The following is a 17,428-nucleotide window of genomic DNA, read 5'->3' on the forward strand; positions in this document are numbered from 1 at the left end:
TAGATGGCGTTGACTGGTCATGATGTGCACTATCCTTCTTTATGACTGAAGTTGTGTTCCAGCTTTGTCTGGGATAATTTTCCTCTTCCGCACTTTATTTGTCACTACTGGTTATGTACTGGTTCAGCTCAATGGCCATAATATCCTTTATATCTGCTCCCTGGAACATGTTGATTTGTACCAACTGTTTCGTATTTTACACAACGCTTTCTTGACCAAATTTAGAAGATGATGCACAGTGTACTTGCCACCTCTAAGTTCACTTCATCTGAAGTGTCATGCTGTACCATTGGTTTGGATATACATTGTGCTAAGTACCGACAAGACTGTACACTCCCATACCTCCCACCAGCAGTTTGCTGACCACAAATGCCTGCAGTTTGCACAGTTCCCAAACACCCACATTCTCTATAGATTCACGTACTCCAATAGCATAAACCACCCTGACAGAAAGGATGAGGAACACATTGTTAAAGAGATCCAGTAAGGCTGCATTCCTGCTCCAGGCAGTATTCTGAACAACATAATTACGATGAACATTTAAAGATGTCCATAAAAGAGCAAAAAACTCATCAAAACAAATTTGCCTAAAAATGTTATTTTTGCTGCAGCCACCCTGAAAAACTGGCAGGGAGCTTTTTAACAACATCTACTAAGCACTAAGTTTGTCTGGTTGTTGGCTTTCTACTCTGAATTTCATAGCGTTCCTGGTGAGCCAAATGCCCACCATGAGGACAGTTATCATGGTCGCTGCTAGGTTTTAAGCTAGGGTTTAGGGCAGAAGAACAGGTATGACAAGTCTGTAGGGATCAATATGATCCTTAGGCAAGCTGCAGTCAAAACACAGAGGGTGAGGCTGGGTCTGATCTGATTTCCCCTTTGCATCACTGTTATGCTCAGAGGGAGGCCACTCAGCAGCTGGATGGGGAATTTGATGATGGAAAATATTGTTCTTCCTCACTTTTTTCCACAAGATGGGATTCTTGTTTTTCCTGTCCTTTTTTTCAGTGGTGATGGATTCTCAAGTTTAGGAAACGGGCCTGTTTCTGCAGTGTGAACTATCTGGCATGCCTGGGAGACCTGAATCAATAGCTAACAAGAAGAACAAAATTAATTTTTCCTACCAGTAAAAGCTTGTTCTTATTTGCTTAAATGAAAAGAAAGGAGGTTCTGACTCTTCTTACCAAAAGATTTCTCCACAATTGCTTCTTAAAGCTGTAACATTAGCCTTGTTATACTGACTTCTTGTTCCACAGATAATCACCGCATACTGTAACACCACTTGTGTAATCATCTAATCATGTAAAAGACAAAATTAATACAGAAGTTTCCTTAAGAGACTTTTAAAATGTAAAATCAATAGTCTCCATGGAAATGTAGCCCAATACAGTTTTTTCCTCTGAGCCTCCTACTCTAGTGACACTTTTAATATGTTCTAATTATGCACATTCAGCCTTCTATTACGTAGTAGTAGGCAAATGCTAATTACTGTTTGATCGTTGGAGCGCCTAGATTGTTATGGACCATGTTGAAACTTTTAAAGTTTTATGAAATTCATGTTGATGAGAAGCCTGGAAAGGAAAGCTGCTCTTCCTGCCTTCATTTTAAGGGAGATAACTCTTAAATTGAAAACCGACTGCAGAGCTATTTGAATGAAGAGGATGACAAACAATGCATTCTATTGTTTAAAATGTTAATAGTTTTGACATGCTGTAGCTCCTCCAGGATAACCTTTGCTCTGGGGAAAGGGTTTACTTGGTCATGTTTCCAATTTCAGAGAAAAATTACAACACTAAAGCCACAGTAGTTTTGTCTCAGATATCCATGTTTTTCATCTACATCCAGAAAATGCAAAGATATACCTATGTACTTCAGATTTAGGCTCACCTGTGTAATTCAAGAGTGAAGCATTTACTCTTTTTAAGGATACTGCATAAGTGTATAGTTTGAAGAGATGAGATGACAGACTAAATTGTCACCTGGAAACTAACTTTCCTTATAGACAAGGATTAAATAAAATTGTTTAGTTTATTAAAAGATTACTAGGCCACAGTTTGTATGTATATGAATATGAAAACCAGGTTTTGCCTTGGAATAACTTCATTTAAAAAAAAAAAAAAAGTGGGAATAGACGTGTTCATCACATGCTGTGAGGCGTTATGTCCTGTGGAGATGTGTGTCTGTATCCTTCAATGACAGGCAGAACTTGGGTCCCTAATGAATTGCTTGAGATTACGATGAGTGAATCTGGGGCCTTACTATTTGGATGGGCTAAAGCACTGCAGCAACCACAGCCCTGAAAGCTGAATCCAGCAAACCTGAAACTGGAACTAGAGGAAACCACTAGTTACGAACCACCTAGACATTAGTGTATAAAATACATAGGTTTAGATGGAAGAGATTTTGGAAGGCACAGTTTCTCTGAAGATTACCGTCTAGATTAAACATAACCTATTTGACCACATGGTGTCTAACTACTGACCTTTTTTCATGCTCATGAATACCTGTTTATGCAAGCAGTTCCCTTGACTTAAGCTGTACTGCTTGCAGAAGTAGGGTTTATTCAGCACAGACAGTACTGGCGTTATCTGGCCATATACTTCAAATATTAATGCTGCTTTTAAAAATTATAGTCATCTTGACAGTCATAATTATCAGGGTCAATGGCTTCTTCAAACAAGTATTTTGGGATGATGAGTTACTTAACCCCTTTCCTAAGTAAACAACAGTGTCAGAGGTTGAGGGAAATGGAGATTCTTCCTCTTCCCACCGCATGTTTTCTGGAGAGGAGTTAGTCACCACAATTTTAGAACTGCCTTTAGCTGAAACTGTTATCTCTTGCCCCTCTCAAATTGTGCCTTTTTCTCTGGGCTTTAATTTCTTTCTTCAAAAAGACAGGTTAATAATAAACCCCACTTTGGCATGTCAAGGTCTATGTGACAGCTATGCATTTGTTCTTGGCATCCTTCAGCCTCATGATACTGTGAAAACTGGACAGACACTGAACACCTGCTATTTTGGAAGGCCAGACAGAAAATGTACTAATATCTCCTTTGGGCATGGGACAGCACAGAAGAGCCCCCTGCTTCCCTTCAGCATTGCAGCATTTATTTCTAAGGAACTAATGTGTCAAAGTAATCAGTTTTATATTGGTTTCTGATTTCTTGAGGGCACAAAACTGGGAAAATTTACTGGAGGAAATTTTTTTAAATATTTATATGTGAATCTCACCCACTGAAGTTAGTCTGACTCATCTGTAGGAAATGTCGTTTTAAGCAGCCCACCAGATTGATTACTTCCTTTGCAATAACACTAGGTATTGGCTTTTTCATAACAGTAGCAATATCTACCCAGCAAAGGATAGCGCATCTTACAGTGAAGGCTGATGGTGAGGTCTCTTTTATGCTGTGCTATCATGGGGGAAATCTCAGAAAGCAGTTAATCTGTGGAAGCCAGGTCCTTCCGAGAGGTTCCCAACAAGTGAGTGTACACAGGGTTTTCAGTCACGCATGCTTGTTTTCTTAAGTGAAAGACAGATGTAACCATGCCTCCTGCCTCCCACAGTGCTCTACCAAGGAACATACAGAGGAAAAGCCACTGCCTCATTCTTCTCTGGAGTATTAGGCACTGATAATTAGTGTACTATAAATTCAATACTGCATTGTAAATTATACACGATCGATTATACCAAAAGCCTTGTTAGTTTGGTTGCTCTAAAAAAAAGCCAGGTGTTTGGGAAAAGTTGAAAAAGCAAAGAGAAACAGAATCTTAATGGAGAAGTAACAGTATCAAAGCCTGACCAAAACATTTCAGAAAAGTTTGTGCATTAACTTGTCTAGGTGGTGACAATTTAAATTATCAAACTTAAGTTCTTGCAGTTAAGGCTACTAAGTCCCTCCTCCTACAATTTCATTTCAGTCAAGACCAAGTATATTTGGCCTGACTTGGTCCAACTTGTATTGGTTCCTAAAACAGGAGACAGGAAAGAGACCATGGCACACCAAGAGACACACCATCTAGCAGGGTAGATGTGCAAAGGCAGGGAGCACCTAGGATGGTCCACTATGACCAGACTGCGCAATCACACAGGAAGACATTCAAGGCCAACATGGCCCACACAAAGTAGGCTTTCAGTAATCCCAGACTGAACTTTTTGTTAACCATCAGGACACAATGTTAATCTTTTCTTCCATTTTAAAAGTGCTGGGGGATTTTCCTGCGTTCGTACTTACATCCATATTCTGATGTAAAATATTTTGTTTGAAGTTGAGTGAAAAGTTCACATCAATGGTTTTGCATCGAAAAAATACTCTGCGTGTGTATTTTAATGAAAATACTTGAAAATGCTGGTCAGCTCTATTTGCAATAGGTGGATCTGTCATATTAGAAAGAAGCATACTTTAGGTAAATAAGGTTAGTGATAACGGTCCAGAAATGACACTTTGTTTCATTCTAATACATGAAAAATCATTATTGTGGCAAAGGGACCCTTTTTTAGAAGCAGACTAACAAACAGAAAAAATGGACTCTTAGAAGAACCAGAACAATTTCTGCCCTGGAGAAAATAGATATCAAAAAGAATATCAACATATATGTTTCAAGGCACTGCTTACTCAAAGGAAGCAACCCCCAATTGCTTTTTTTTTTGGCTCACTGTAATACAACAGGTGGTGACACTTTGGATTTTTAAACTCTTCCCAAGTTGTGTACTACTCTTGCTAGGTATTGCAGAAGATGGACTATTTGCCTGTTTCGGTAGGTCAGTGACTCATGACAGAACTCTCTACTGTATCTTCCTGATCCAGGAATGCTTGGCAAAACTGCAGGGGTCAAAACACTTTTCACTGTATTTTCTTTAGTAATACATTTACCCAGGACCCACGGTAATATCATCCACTCGACGATGGTTGGTGGTGGTCCCTGCATGCTCAAGTCTGACCTGTCAATGTGCTGAGAGGCAAGCAACAGCAGGAACAGAAAAGTCAAGTAGGATGCAGTGTGGCAGATAAATTTGATAAATGGCTTTCTGATGAACAGCCCTAATGGGCTTTTGGGAGCTATCAGGTAGCACACAGAGAACACTGGGAAAAGGAGTCCTATCACAACACATGTCAACATTTTCACAGCCCAGTGTCGCCTTCTCCATCCAGGGAACTCGTCGTACCAGCGGGATGCGAGCAGCTGCTGGCAGTTGGGCTGAGCAACAAACTACAGAGAGAAGAAGAAAGGAAGACAGTTAGTTTCTTGTTATCTCTGTAAAGTCATTTCCATGCTATTTAAGTTATGGTAAGTAACTTTTGGCTAGAAATTAAAAAGAAAAATCCACAGCCTGTGCAAGCCCACTCATACTGATAATACCAGTAAGACAGGGCTGGGTCAGCCTGCCCTTCCTTCAATGCAAAAAGTATAGCACAAAGCCATCAAAATTCTCTTTTCACAATAAAGACTGACTTCCCTGTTGGTCGAGTAAACAAGGAGCCAACAGACTGTAAAACACATGCACCTCAAAAGCTGATTTCAAACTGAAAAACAAGTTCACAAATACTTCCATTATTCAACCAGCAACACTTGTGGGGAATTCACAGAACAAGAGATGGAAGTAACTATGAAAAGGAGAAGCATGACTGAGCTCTGTAAACAGTGAAACAACTCCACAGCCATGAAAAGCTATTCTCAGTATGTTCCCTGCTAATTCCCTAAAAATCAGGCTCACATGCTTTTATACTGACAAAACTCTTACAGATACATTACATAATGCTTGCACAATATGAGCTATGCACGAGCATTCTGCAGTGTTTCACTAATCCTTGTTGGGATATACTCCTATACCGTGCAATATTTTATGGTCTGTCTGTTCTCCGGGATGGTAGGTATTTGAGTTTTTTAAATATTATTCTAAATATTGAATTGGCACACCACCCCCCCACCCCCCACCACCCCCCATAATCCAGTAAAATTTAATATTTTTCAGATAGCTTTTTAAAGAAGCTTTAAGTATATTCCAGGGTTTTATGTCCTATTTTTATTTGATCACTTCCCAATGCTTTCTTTGGGGACACAGATTAGCAACATGCTAGAATTGATGTAAGAGACAAGGAACAGAAGCAACATATGCATCAAAGAGAACCAGAACTGTTGCATTTTGTTAAAAAAAAAAAAAAAAAAAAAAAGAAAAGAAAAGAGAAAAAAATAGAGTAGCATTTTCCTTATGTCGCTGTGGTGGGTTGACCTTGGCATGCCAGATGCCCATCAAGCCACTTTATCACTCCCTGACATCAGATGGACAGTGGAAAGATAATATAACAAAAGGCTCATGGACTGAGCTAAGGATGGGGAGATTACTCGGCTATTACTGTTATAGGCAAAAGATACTAGACTTGGAAAAAAATTATTACCAGAGTAGGCTAATGAGAAATAAAAGCAAATATTAAAATGCCTTCCCCCCACCCTTCCCTTCTTCTCAGGCTTAACCTCACTCCTCGATTTCTCTATCTCCTTCCCCTTAGTGGTGCAGGGGACAGGCAATTGGCCTGCAGTCAGTCCATCACACACTGTCTCTGCTGCTCCTTCCTCCTCGGGGAGGCTCCTCACATTCCCCCCCTGCCCCAGCGTGGGGTCCCTCCCACAGGAGACAGTCCTCCTCAAACTTCTCCAACATGGGTCCTTCCCATGGGCTGCAGTTCTTCATGAGCTGCTCTAGTGTGGTCCCCAGCCCAGGCTCCTCTCCCCGTGGGCCCACAAGCCCTGCCAGGAGTTGCTCCAGCGTGGGCTGCCCACGGGTCACAGCCTCCTTGGGGCATCTGCCTGCTCCAGTGCTGGGTCCTCCATGGGCTACAGTGCACAGCCTGCCCTGCCGTGGGCTTCACCATGGGCTGCCAGTGAACCTCTGCTGTGGTGCCTGGAGTGCCCCTGCCCCTGCTGTACTAGCCTGGGGGGCTGCAGCGATGTTGCTCTCACGTATTCTCACTCCTCTGTTCTGGCTGAAGATGTTGGGGTTCTTCCCCCCCCCTTCTTAAATACACTATCCCAGAGGCACTACCACCACCACAGATGGGCTCAGTCTTGGCCAGCGGTGGGTCTGTTTTGGAGCTGGCAGGCACTGGCTCTGTGGGACATGGGGGAAGCTTCTAGCAGCTTCTCACAGAAGCTACCTCCACCGAAACATTGCCACGCAAACCAAATACAGTTACACGTATGCATATATAAATACATTGGATTAAATCATTAGCTGAAGACTTAAGAAAGCTATGCAGAAACTTCTCTACTTATTAAATAATAATATTTTTAATTTACACCAAGTAATTTCAGATTTGAACTGTAATCACACGCACCTAGTTTGAGATTTTACTTTAGTTTGATAGTACTTATAAATACAGGTGCCAAGTTCCCTTGGGGATGAATAATATGTACCTTCTCAAACAGTTTCCTAAATCATAGTGATTACTACTGGTAAAAAAAAAGAAATACTTAGCTTGGAATTAAACAAGAGTCAGCACGCATCTTTCTATATATGTCTGGATCTTGTCAGAAATGTTAACCTGAGCCAACTTCAAACCTGGTGTTTGTTAATGAAATGCCAATGTCCTTAGCAGAGACGTATTTGCTACCATACACCAGTGCTGAAGCTGTCTCTGACTGTTGTGAAAGACAAGAAATTTTACTCATACCATAAGCATCTTGAAAATAGCCTTCAAGAAGAGTAACAGACTGTTCTCTTCCGTTAGGAAAAATGCATTTGCAAGGTTTCAGGGTGTTTGTTTCAAGATAGAAATGTCTGGAATAATACTGTATGCGGTCAGAGCAGATGGTTTCAAAGTTATGTTTTTGCCAGGTTTTTAACAGGGGTCTTCCCGCAAAATTTTTCACCTCAGTTTGCTTGGGTAGGCACAGATTAGTGCTTTACTTGACTAGTGAAAAAGTATAACTCATGGACTAATTCCTGAATAAAATCTTTTCCTTTCTTTGCCCCAGAGTGTGCCAGATCCATGTTTGTTTTCTCTTCTTCACAATATCTTCCCATTACATACCCTCTCACTTAAAAGTAATCAGTTCCCAAGTCTTTCCTGTGTCCCCTTTCTCAAGACCTTTGGGCTGCTCACACAGTGTGGGGGACCCAGGTGAAGGAACAACTTCCAGTGGCTAGCAAAGGCTGGGGGTAGATGTAGGGGGCCTACTCCTTGCCAAGCATGGATAAAAAAGAATGAATTTCCCTTGCTGTAATGTGGAGGAAATTAGGTAAAAAAAAGGGTTTTTTCCAATGTCCATCACATACTGGGCTGTCCTGGGGCTAGGCAGACCAGAACTAACACAGAGTTACCTCATGCCATGAGCTGATGCGTGTTGACTGCACAATGTGGAGGATGCTCCACAATGGGTGGGCAGTAGCTGCTCAGTTCTAAACCTTAAACAGATTAATATGCAAAACTTTCAGTGTTAATACAGAAAGCATTTCTGAGCAGGCTTGAAAAATTTTTTCTTGTCTCCTAATACCCATGTAGATTTTGTTCTGTTGTAACTGCATTGCTACGGTATGATGTGTTAAAAGATAAGGATTGCTTTCTGAGGCACAGGAAGTTTTTCAGTAAATCTTCAAATCCCAGGCACCAAAGAGTCAATTTTATAAATTATATTTTTTGAAGAAATTACCTCTCATACTTTTCTTCAAATTATGACTGTGACAGGACAGTTTTAGCACTGGTTGGATCCTCTGACTATAGGAGAAAGCTAATCTAGACTATACATTTGATGTGGTTAGAGTTAGGGGGAGCATGATCGGTAACGTACTTTCAATTACTTACTAGACATAAAACATAAACAGCAACTAATAGTATAGTATGGAGCAAGCATATAAATACTAGGTCTGCATTTTAAGAGCTGCATGCATAATGAAGCAGTTCTAGCACTGCAGGCAAAGGTCTAACAGAAACCACAGCACAGTGTCTACAGATGATATAATGCACTTCTGAGAGGTCCAGATACCCAGTTTCATGATGCCATTTTTATCTAACACCACTGCTGGTAGGGTTATTTAACAATGTCCTGAAGCAACAAAAATATCTATCTCTACTGCAGCCTTTTTTTTTTTTTTTAAACATTCTGAGCTCCATTGGCCATATAACATACAATATGAACCACTCCCTAGTGTCTTCTTCAGACAGCTGTAAAACTACCCTAAATCTCTTGCTGACACTTCTGTTACAGTTACACTTCTCTGCTTCGTTTATCAAGGAATTGTATGACCATTAAAAATGTCCAAATTAGTTTTCACAAATTTGACTACTTGCTCCATTTTTGTGGCTGAGAGATTGTCATCATATGCTGTAAAACACATTCAGTAATGATACCTACTTATTATTACATTACCTGAATAATGAAGGAATTTCTTGAATGGGGAACAGTTGGGGTACCCTGATGGAAGAATAGTATACTCATTGATGAACATCACAGTCTTGTTCCTTAGTTACCTAGAGAACGGGAGCTTGTTACTACACACTGCATCTCCCTTCTTGTCCTTGTGGACCCATGTCCTCATGAGGAAATGAGGGGAAGATGTTGTGTACCCACACATCTTGTCTTCACATACAATAAGTATTTGAGTGCATACAGGAACCGTGAGCAGGGAAATCTTCCTGGGATGCACAGTGTAAATGCCACCTGTGTAGGCTGTCTCAGAGACACTACTCATACGACACATATGGTTACACAGGTCAGGTAAGTTTCATTAATATATTTTATTACTGATCTTGAATTATTACACTTCTTTTTGATTTATCCACTAAAATGTCCTTTGCTCCAGAAAATAAATAAATAAATCTCTGGTCATATGAGATTTATACTCTGTTATAAACCCTTCTATTAGAAAGGAACAGTAGAGGTGGATGGAAAAAAGACATGCATAAAGCCCCAAGAGACTTCCTGTATAAAAAGATGGGATCACATCTGGGATGATCACAAAGTAAAGCTAAGTAGACTTACAAGTCCTCTGCTGAACTGGGAGCTAAAAAAACATTTTTAAAAAAATATTTTTCACAAATATTTTATGACTATCAGAAATAGAAATACTCTGTGACATTAATTCACTAGTTTTGTATTGTCTATGCCAACATATTTTCACTGCAGTATATTTTTTCTTCCATATTTGGAGATACTACATTCTGAGGTATTCAAAGTATCTTTTTTACTGTCAGTATTATGTTGTATGTTATTTGACTTTGACATTGTCTTCATATAATTAGCAATCAGCAAGTTTATATTTTCACATTACAATGGCTTCCAATAGCTTCCAGCAGTTTGTAATTATGTGAGGGATTTTGCTGTAATGATTATTCATGGTTGCACATCTTTAGCTCCTTCATAGTCTGCCCATCTGAAAATGTTTTGGTATTCATTCTCTTAGCTGTCATGCTGGGAATTGGCTCTTCCCTGAGACTGGTGAAAATCAGAAATTATTCATAGTGCCAGCAAAAATAATCTGGTGTAAGTAATAGCAGAGCCTGATTCTAGTGATATCCAAACATATACATAGCCAGATTTTTGTTTTTACTGCTGATCAAATCTGGTCTTTAGTTTTTCTGTAATACATATCCTTCAGTCAATGGAAACGATGAAGAAATAACACAAGTGATTCTATTGACTATATAAGGTCTTTATAGAAATAATAATTTTATAAAAATAATTCTTTTTATAAATAGTATATCTTCACAATAAGTCAAGTCAATAGCACAATATTACCTTGAAGTATTTATTTCATTGTATTAGGAAATATGCAGATATCAAAAAAAGAAACCCCAACCCACTTGTAATAGAGTGCTGTTTTTTACACTCAAAGTAGTTTAACAAAATCTCAGAACCAAATTAAATTCTCATTCTGAGATCAGTGGGTGGTTTAGTCTATGTTACATAGGAAAATAACGTGATTTGTCATCTAGAAAAGAAAGCTGTCAAAGGAAAGTGAATTCCTTTTAGACTTGTGTAGAAGCGTGTTATGCTGTAACACAAAGAACTACCCCTAATACCACTGTCTAACAGATGAATATTAAAGATCTTGGGGGCGGGAAGAAAATGTTTATCATCATCTTTCCTGGTAATACTTTTTTAAAGCCATGGCCAGATTCTCTGTTAGTACCACTTTGTACTGCCATTACAGCCAAGCTGGTAGGAAATGTTAGCTCTGAGGTCTGCTGCTTTGTCACACACGTTTTCCAATGATCATGTTCCAATTCAATGAGAATTAAGCCCAATTACTTTTTCTTTCTCTAGAACATTTTACTTCTTGTATTCAAAGTATTTTCCCAGATATTTAATGAAACCCCAAGCTCTTCTAGTTATTTTAACTTCGAATTTAGATGTCAAAATTCTCTATCTACTGGTTGTGAGAAGTATATTTGCTTGGCACTAATGACAGATTCAAGTCCCAACCTCATTAAGTAGACTCCTAAATTTGGTAGATTGTTTCTCCCTCTGGAGACATCACTGAATATTCTTTTCTCTATCTTCCCCCAAAGATTATATATGTGGATTATGGCACTCACTTTGTGAGGACTGATTTGTTAAGACAAATAACATTTAATTGCAATTTAAATGCCTTAATTTTATTGACTGGATCAGCACTACATTTTCCTTTCTAAAAACTAGGGACTGTGTTCTGGACTCCATTGGGTATGGTTATACTATCTATTTTCTACCTCGGGCCTGAAGCCCTGATTCCTGTGCCAATTCCTGCAAATCTTCTCATAGAATCATTTAGGATGGAAAAGACCTTTAAGATCATCAAGTCCAACCATTAACCCATGTCCACCCAGTCTAAGTCTAATGCCAACTGGAGCAGACTATCACCATAATCATGATTCTTGCTGGACCTAAACCACTGAGCCTACTTTTCCTCTGCTTTGTCTGCAGCTGCGTCATTAAAGGAACTAGCCAGCTCACTCAGGATCAGAGCACACAGCTTGTGTAACACCAGGGCAGCTTGCTTCAGCTCAGTCCCTGTAGCAAAACAAATAAGTAGCATAGAAGCCTTCACCATGAACTCCAGAGTTTACACTGCTTTCACCCAGAACAGACAAGAATGCCAGGCTTTTTTATTATAATTATTCTATTGTTAAACTTTAAATATGAGGAGGAAGAAGACAAAAGTAAAGGAAAACATAAAAGTGAAGACTGAAATGTTTCACTAAAAGGATTAATGAACATTATTATACAAACAATGACACTGCATTTTTAAAATTTCAAATTTCTTTTTTTGCTGCATCAACACAAGCTGAAGCTCATTTGTTTCATTGCTCCTTCTCAGTAAAATGAATGCACACAGAGAAAACTATTACATATCTATTTAATAAGTCAAGACTTATCTATAATTGCAGTGATTCTGATTAATTGCTTAGAAAAGGCTAGGGCAAATGAAACTAGAATGTAGTCCTTAGGAACCAGCTATGCATGAATAGCCTTGTTAGACTTCCCAGTTGTAAAGAAAAGGGAACCAGTTTTGGGGCTTTGGGATGAGTGTGTAAAATAGCTCCAAATATCAGAGCTGGGATGCTGGTACAATACTTCTGGTTCCCATTCTGGGCAAGTGTTTGACTCACTTTAATTCAAAACATTTTTGTAGGGAAAAACAATTAAAGAACCCCTGTAAGTTTCTGCAGATAGAATGCAATATGAACTTGCTTCTGTTAGACTGAATCCCTGTTTTTACACACCTAGCTGGTGTATTTTGATGCATAGCAAACACAAAATAAGACCGGTATTTATATGCAAAGTCCTACACTTGGGAGAGAATAACCTGTGCAACAGCACAGGTTGGAATTCACTGTCTAGGGAGTAGCTTTGCAGACAAGACCTGTGGACACCGTTAAGCAAGAAGCTGAATATGACTGGGCCCATGCGGTGCAAAAAGTATATCCTGAGCTTCAGTAGCTGAAGTATAGCCAGCATGTGAACAAGGGTGGTAATTCTCAACTCTTTGGCACTCGTGAGACTACACGTGGAGCACTGTGTCCTGTTTTCGGTCCCTCACTACAACAGAGACATGAGCAAACTGAAGCGGCTCCAACAGGGCACCTCGAAGAGGCTATGGGGCTGGCTCCCATAACGTACAGGGACAGAAGGAAGGACTTGGGTGTGCTCAGCCTCAAAAAAGAGATTAATGGTGGGAACTCACTTGCTGTCTTACAAAATAAAAGGGAGGTTATGGATAGAAGCATGCTTTTCTCAGGAGCACAATGAAAGGATGACGATGATCATAAGCTGCACCAAAGGAAATTCTAGTTTGATCTAAGGAAAATATTTTGCCCTGTGACAGTAGTTAAGCACTGGCACAGGTTGTCCAGGAAAGATGCAGAATCTCCATCCTTATAAATATTCAAAACTTGTAGAGTAAGTTCCTTAGCAACCTGATTAACCTTCAGCGTTAGCCTGGTTTTGACCAGGAGGTTGGACCACATGATCCTGAGAGATGTCTTTCAGCCAAGTATGTTTTATAATCCTACAAACTTAGTATATTAAGCCAAGCAGTGTTTTCTACAGCAACAAAATTATTAGTAAGAGCCATAATAATTGCGTTTACAGATTTGAATTTATTTATGTTTTAATTACTTTTCTAGGAATAGAAAGTGTTACTAAGATCTTTTTCACCATTGGTATTCCCTTTGAAAAGAAGCAGAGCCTGTCTCACATATCATTGAACCATATTATTGCAAAAAATATATGTAAAACCATTTCAGCTGTTCCAAACACTCGTGGTATAATAATCTGTGCATCATGTGTGGGGGAAAAAAAGACATAGTAGTAAAAGTATTTGTTTAGGTCTCTGTCACTTCAATCCTATTATTTCCAAAGCAGTCTTCAGATACCTTTCACACCAAGTTTCTTGTCTGCACCAATAGTTTCTATCAAATAAATTAACTGATAAAAGAATATAAATTAGTGGCTGATCGTTCTTCCAGTATTCATTCTAACACTGAATAAACTGAAACTACAAACACATTTTGTTTATCAGCACAAAAGTTCAAAGTCATTTTAGGTGACCAAAATCAATACATATTTGTTGCAACTCTCTCCAAACTATCAAGCTGCAACAAGGTCTTTTACCATCTCATACCAACATACTCTTCATGCCAGTCCCTCTGCTGCCTTCTCGTCTCATCTCACCTAATCCAGGGCCTGCTCTCCCTGCTCTTGCTTCTTCCTCTCTCCCTTCCTCGGCTGCTCTCCCTTCCGTGGCTGCCCAACCTCTTAACAGAACCAGCCACAGCTGCACCTTATCCACATCAGCCAACCCACCGCCCCTGAAGCCAGCCCACAGCTGTATATTATCAATGGTAATTAACACAGCTTCATCCCTTTACACATATTCTAAGCAACTTCATATATTAACACAGGTAGAAATCACGCGCACTGTTCATAGCATACAGTTCATGTAAGTCATGCTATCAACTGAAACTGGAAACAAATAGCCACTTATATAAAGAACAGTCTGTTTACCCCAGGTTCACTGGGCTCTGGACCAACAAGCAAACACTAGTAGCAAGTTTCTTACATCCAATTTGGTTTTGTGTCCTGTATTGGTAAAGCTTCTAAGCATTAACTGATCAACCAGAAGGGCTTAGAATTTAAGTTAGTTATACTCCTGTTCTATGACAGAATCAACAAGTTTCCTCACATCCAGTTTATTGTACCACTTTGTCTACTTTTGTAGTTGCCATGTCACCAGAAGGAAAAGTTACAAATTAATAAACCAACCTTTCAAAATTCATGAGGGATCTGCAAATATGTTGAAAGCAACTGAAGCACAGAACGCAGTGTGAGTTTAATTGGAGAAAAATTAGCCGGGAAAAGCTCTGAGTGAGGGAAGGGTAGGAAAGTGACTAGAAAAGCTAGATTCTTCCTCTGGGCATTACTTGCTCATCTGAAAATTTCTATTGGCATTGTTGGAGACCACCCTGTTCCTCATTTGTGCAGTTTTTTGCAGAGGCTGAGGCAAGGCAGAGGGACATTCTTAGTGCCATTTTCTCTTTTTGAATGTCCTGTCAAATTTGGGCAGGGTATTGAGCTATTTGGAAAAAAACTGACTACAAAATTTTCTTCTTCCTTCTTTTCTCCATTTTCAGGCTTTTTGCCTGTTTCTGTGAGAGAAACTTTCTTGGATTAGTGATATTTTAACACATTATTTGATTTTTTCTGTAAAAACAATGGTAATCATCTGCCATTAGCACCAGGCAAATTTAGGTTTCACTCTGTTAGCTCAGCTTTATGAGGTGCTATCCTGTACCCTCATGTGAAAAATGAATATAAGCGTAACTGTTCTTGACTCCAAAATTATGCTGTTCTAGCCAAATGATAAGAGAGCAAACAACAGAGTCATGCTGAACTCCAAGGTTTCCCACTTTCTTTAGAAGTGATTTTTTATTATGTGAAACTTGTGTGAAACTGAAGATGCCAAAGTTCCCCAAGACCAGTATGAATCCATTTTCTGGAAAGCATAACACTCATTTGAAGGCTGACTGAATACAAAATTAGAGGGCTGAGGGGAAATAAAAACACAGACTGATTACAAAGGCACTCAAACTGAATAAAACAATATACTGCATATTTTTCTCTTGAAAGTTTTGTATTAACATATTGTAGGGAGGTCTGGCTTTGTAGTTTCATTAATACTTAGGAACAGAATGTATATAGTCACTCAATCTGCTTCTCTTTCTTTTCAAGTATTTTAATGTTTTTCATCTTTAAGTTCCTCTTGTTTAACTTGGCTGTGTGTTTATCTGAGAATGTTAAATGCTGAGAAATCAGATTAATCACCCAGTTCCTGCATAAAGACTAAGCTGAAATGATAGGTCTTTGGCAATGATGCTCAGTGAACATTATTCTGAGACCATCTGCAGGAGAAATGCGCTTGAGTCTGTAGCAGATACATCAATTAGATCAGTCAAGTGTGGCCTTCATGAATGATACTTCTGGCCTTCAGAGATTATGTTTTCCAATTTTTGCATTATCTGTACAATTCACCTTTCTTCCCGGTTTTGCCTTAGATGATTTCCGAGGCACTGCTCTTGAATGGCTGGTTGACAGCCACCATGTGCAGCTTCTGTGGTTTAAACACAGAACATGAATCTTGGAAAGAATAGCACTGAGCAGAATTTCTTGTTCAAAAGCCTTGCTCTCCAAAATCTCCAGTACACTTCAGAATAAGTTGTGGTTGGAGAAAATGACCTCTCGTGAACTGACCAAAGAAATATTGTGCTTTCCCATAATGTGAAGATACCTACAACAGCTGTTAATGAAATTCTGTGTACCGAGCATCTGCCAGCCTGCAGACAATCCTTGGGTAGGTTTTTTTCCTCCTTATGGAGCTCTGCTGTTTGTGGCAAAACATTTGAGTTTGGTATCTCTAATGAAAACCTGAAGCTACTCTCACTGCTCTTGTACAGACAGATGTCTGAACACTTGGTTTCTTTCATGGTGAAGAACCAGAGCAAGGAAGCAATCAACAAAGATCCAGGTTTACTTGAGTTTTACATATGTGTCACTTTTAGGGATGTTCAGGCTACACCTAGTCTGAAGAAATCAAACAGTGACTGAGTTTGAGCACTGGACCTCAGTCACATCCACTACCTATCTGCTCTTGCCTGGCTGAAGTTTTGACCTCTCCAGCCAGCTCTGTGCAAGGCAAATCTGCAACTTGCTGTAGCCTGTTGGCATAGAAATCCCTTAGTATCACTTGGTCATAGGGTCAGGCTATGGTCTACTTTCATTTAGCAGTATGGACAACATCCCAAAGACCAGTTCCTTGCACATTTTAGTGATTTACATCATATGTTTCTGTGTGAGACTGGTGTTTCTAAAATTCATTGCATGCTCCTAGAAACTAATTAAATCGGGACATGTTTTTGTTTGCCCAACTTCCGTAGCTATTTCTCATGGAGATGGAATAGAAAACATTGGCTTATAGTTCCAGGTAAAGGAATATATTTAATTTTAAAATGTGGAGGAGAATGTTAATTTGCAAAAAGCTAAAGGTGGAACTGACATATGTGTAATAGTGTACGCAAAGGTTGTGTTTCAGTCCTTGAAACGTTCTTCCTCAACAAATAACAGAGAATTTGTTCCCTGACTGAAATACACTCCACAGGCTGTTGTCCCTGCCTGCATGACATGCATGCTCTAGCTTCTGCTCCAACACGTCAGAAAGGGTACACTTCTAAGAAAGCTGCTCTTTAATCCTTGTGAAAGATAACTCACTGGTACTCTGAAGGAGTATTTTTTTCTGCTTTCTTTACACTCTTCTGTGATATTAAACAGATGTATCCTGATCATATGCATGAAATCATGATTCCCTAAACTGAAATTGATTCACGAATCAGACACATGTTACAATTAAGAATAAAGAAGCTTATAGCATAGTAAGAGTTAAGCGAATACAGAAAATATC

General features: G+C 39.3%; 1 protein-coding gene across 1 annotated transcript in view; it reads right to left on the reverse strand.

The window, feature by feature from the left end:
* TRPC4 (transient receptor potential cation channel subfamily C member 4) overlaps positions 1 to 17,428 on the reverse strand; it is a 162,009-nt gene that overhangs the window by 37,180 nt on the left and 107,401 nt on the right. Inside the window, exon 4 of the mRNA XM_040584715.1 lies at positions 4,872 to 5,208. Coding sequence (XP_040440649.1) covers positions 4,872 to 5,208 — 337 coding nt within the window. The remainder of the gene's footprint in view (positions 1 to 4,871; positions 5,209 to 17,428) is intronic.

The sequence above is a fragment of the Falco naumanni genome, chromosome 2 (assembly GCF_017639655.2).
Source record: "Falco naumanni isolate bFalNau1 chromosome 2, bFalNau1.pat, whole genome shotgun sequence".
Lineage (NCBI taxonomy): Eukaryota > Metazoa > Chordata > Aves > Falconiformes > Falconidae > Falco > Falco naumanni.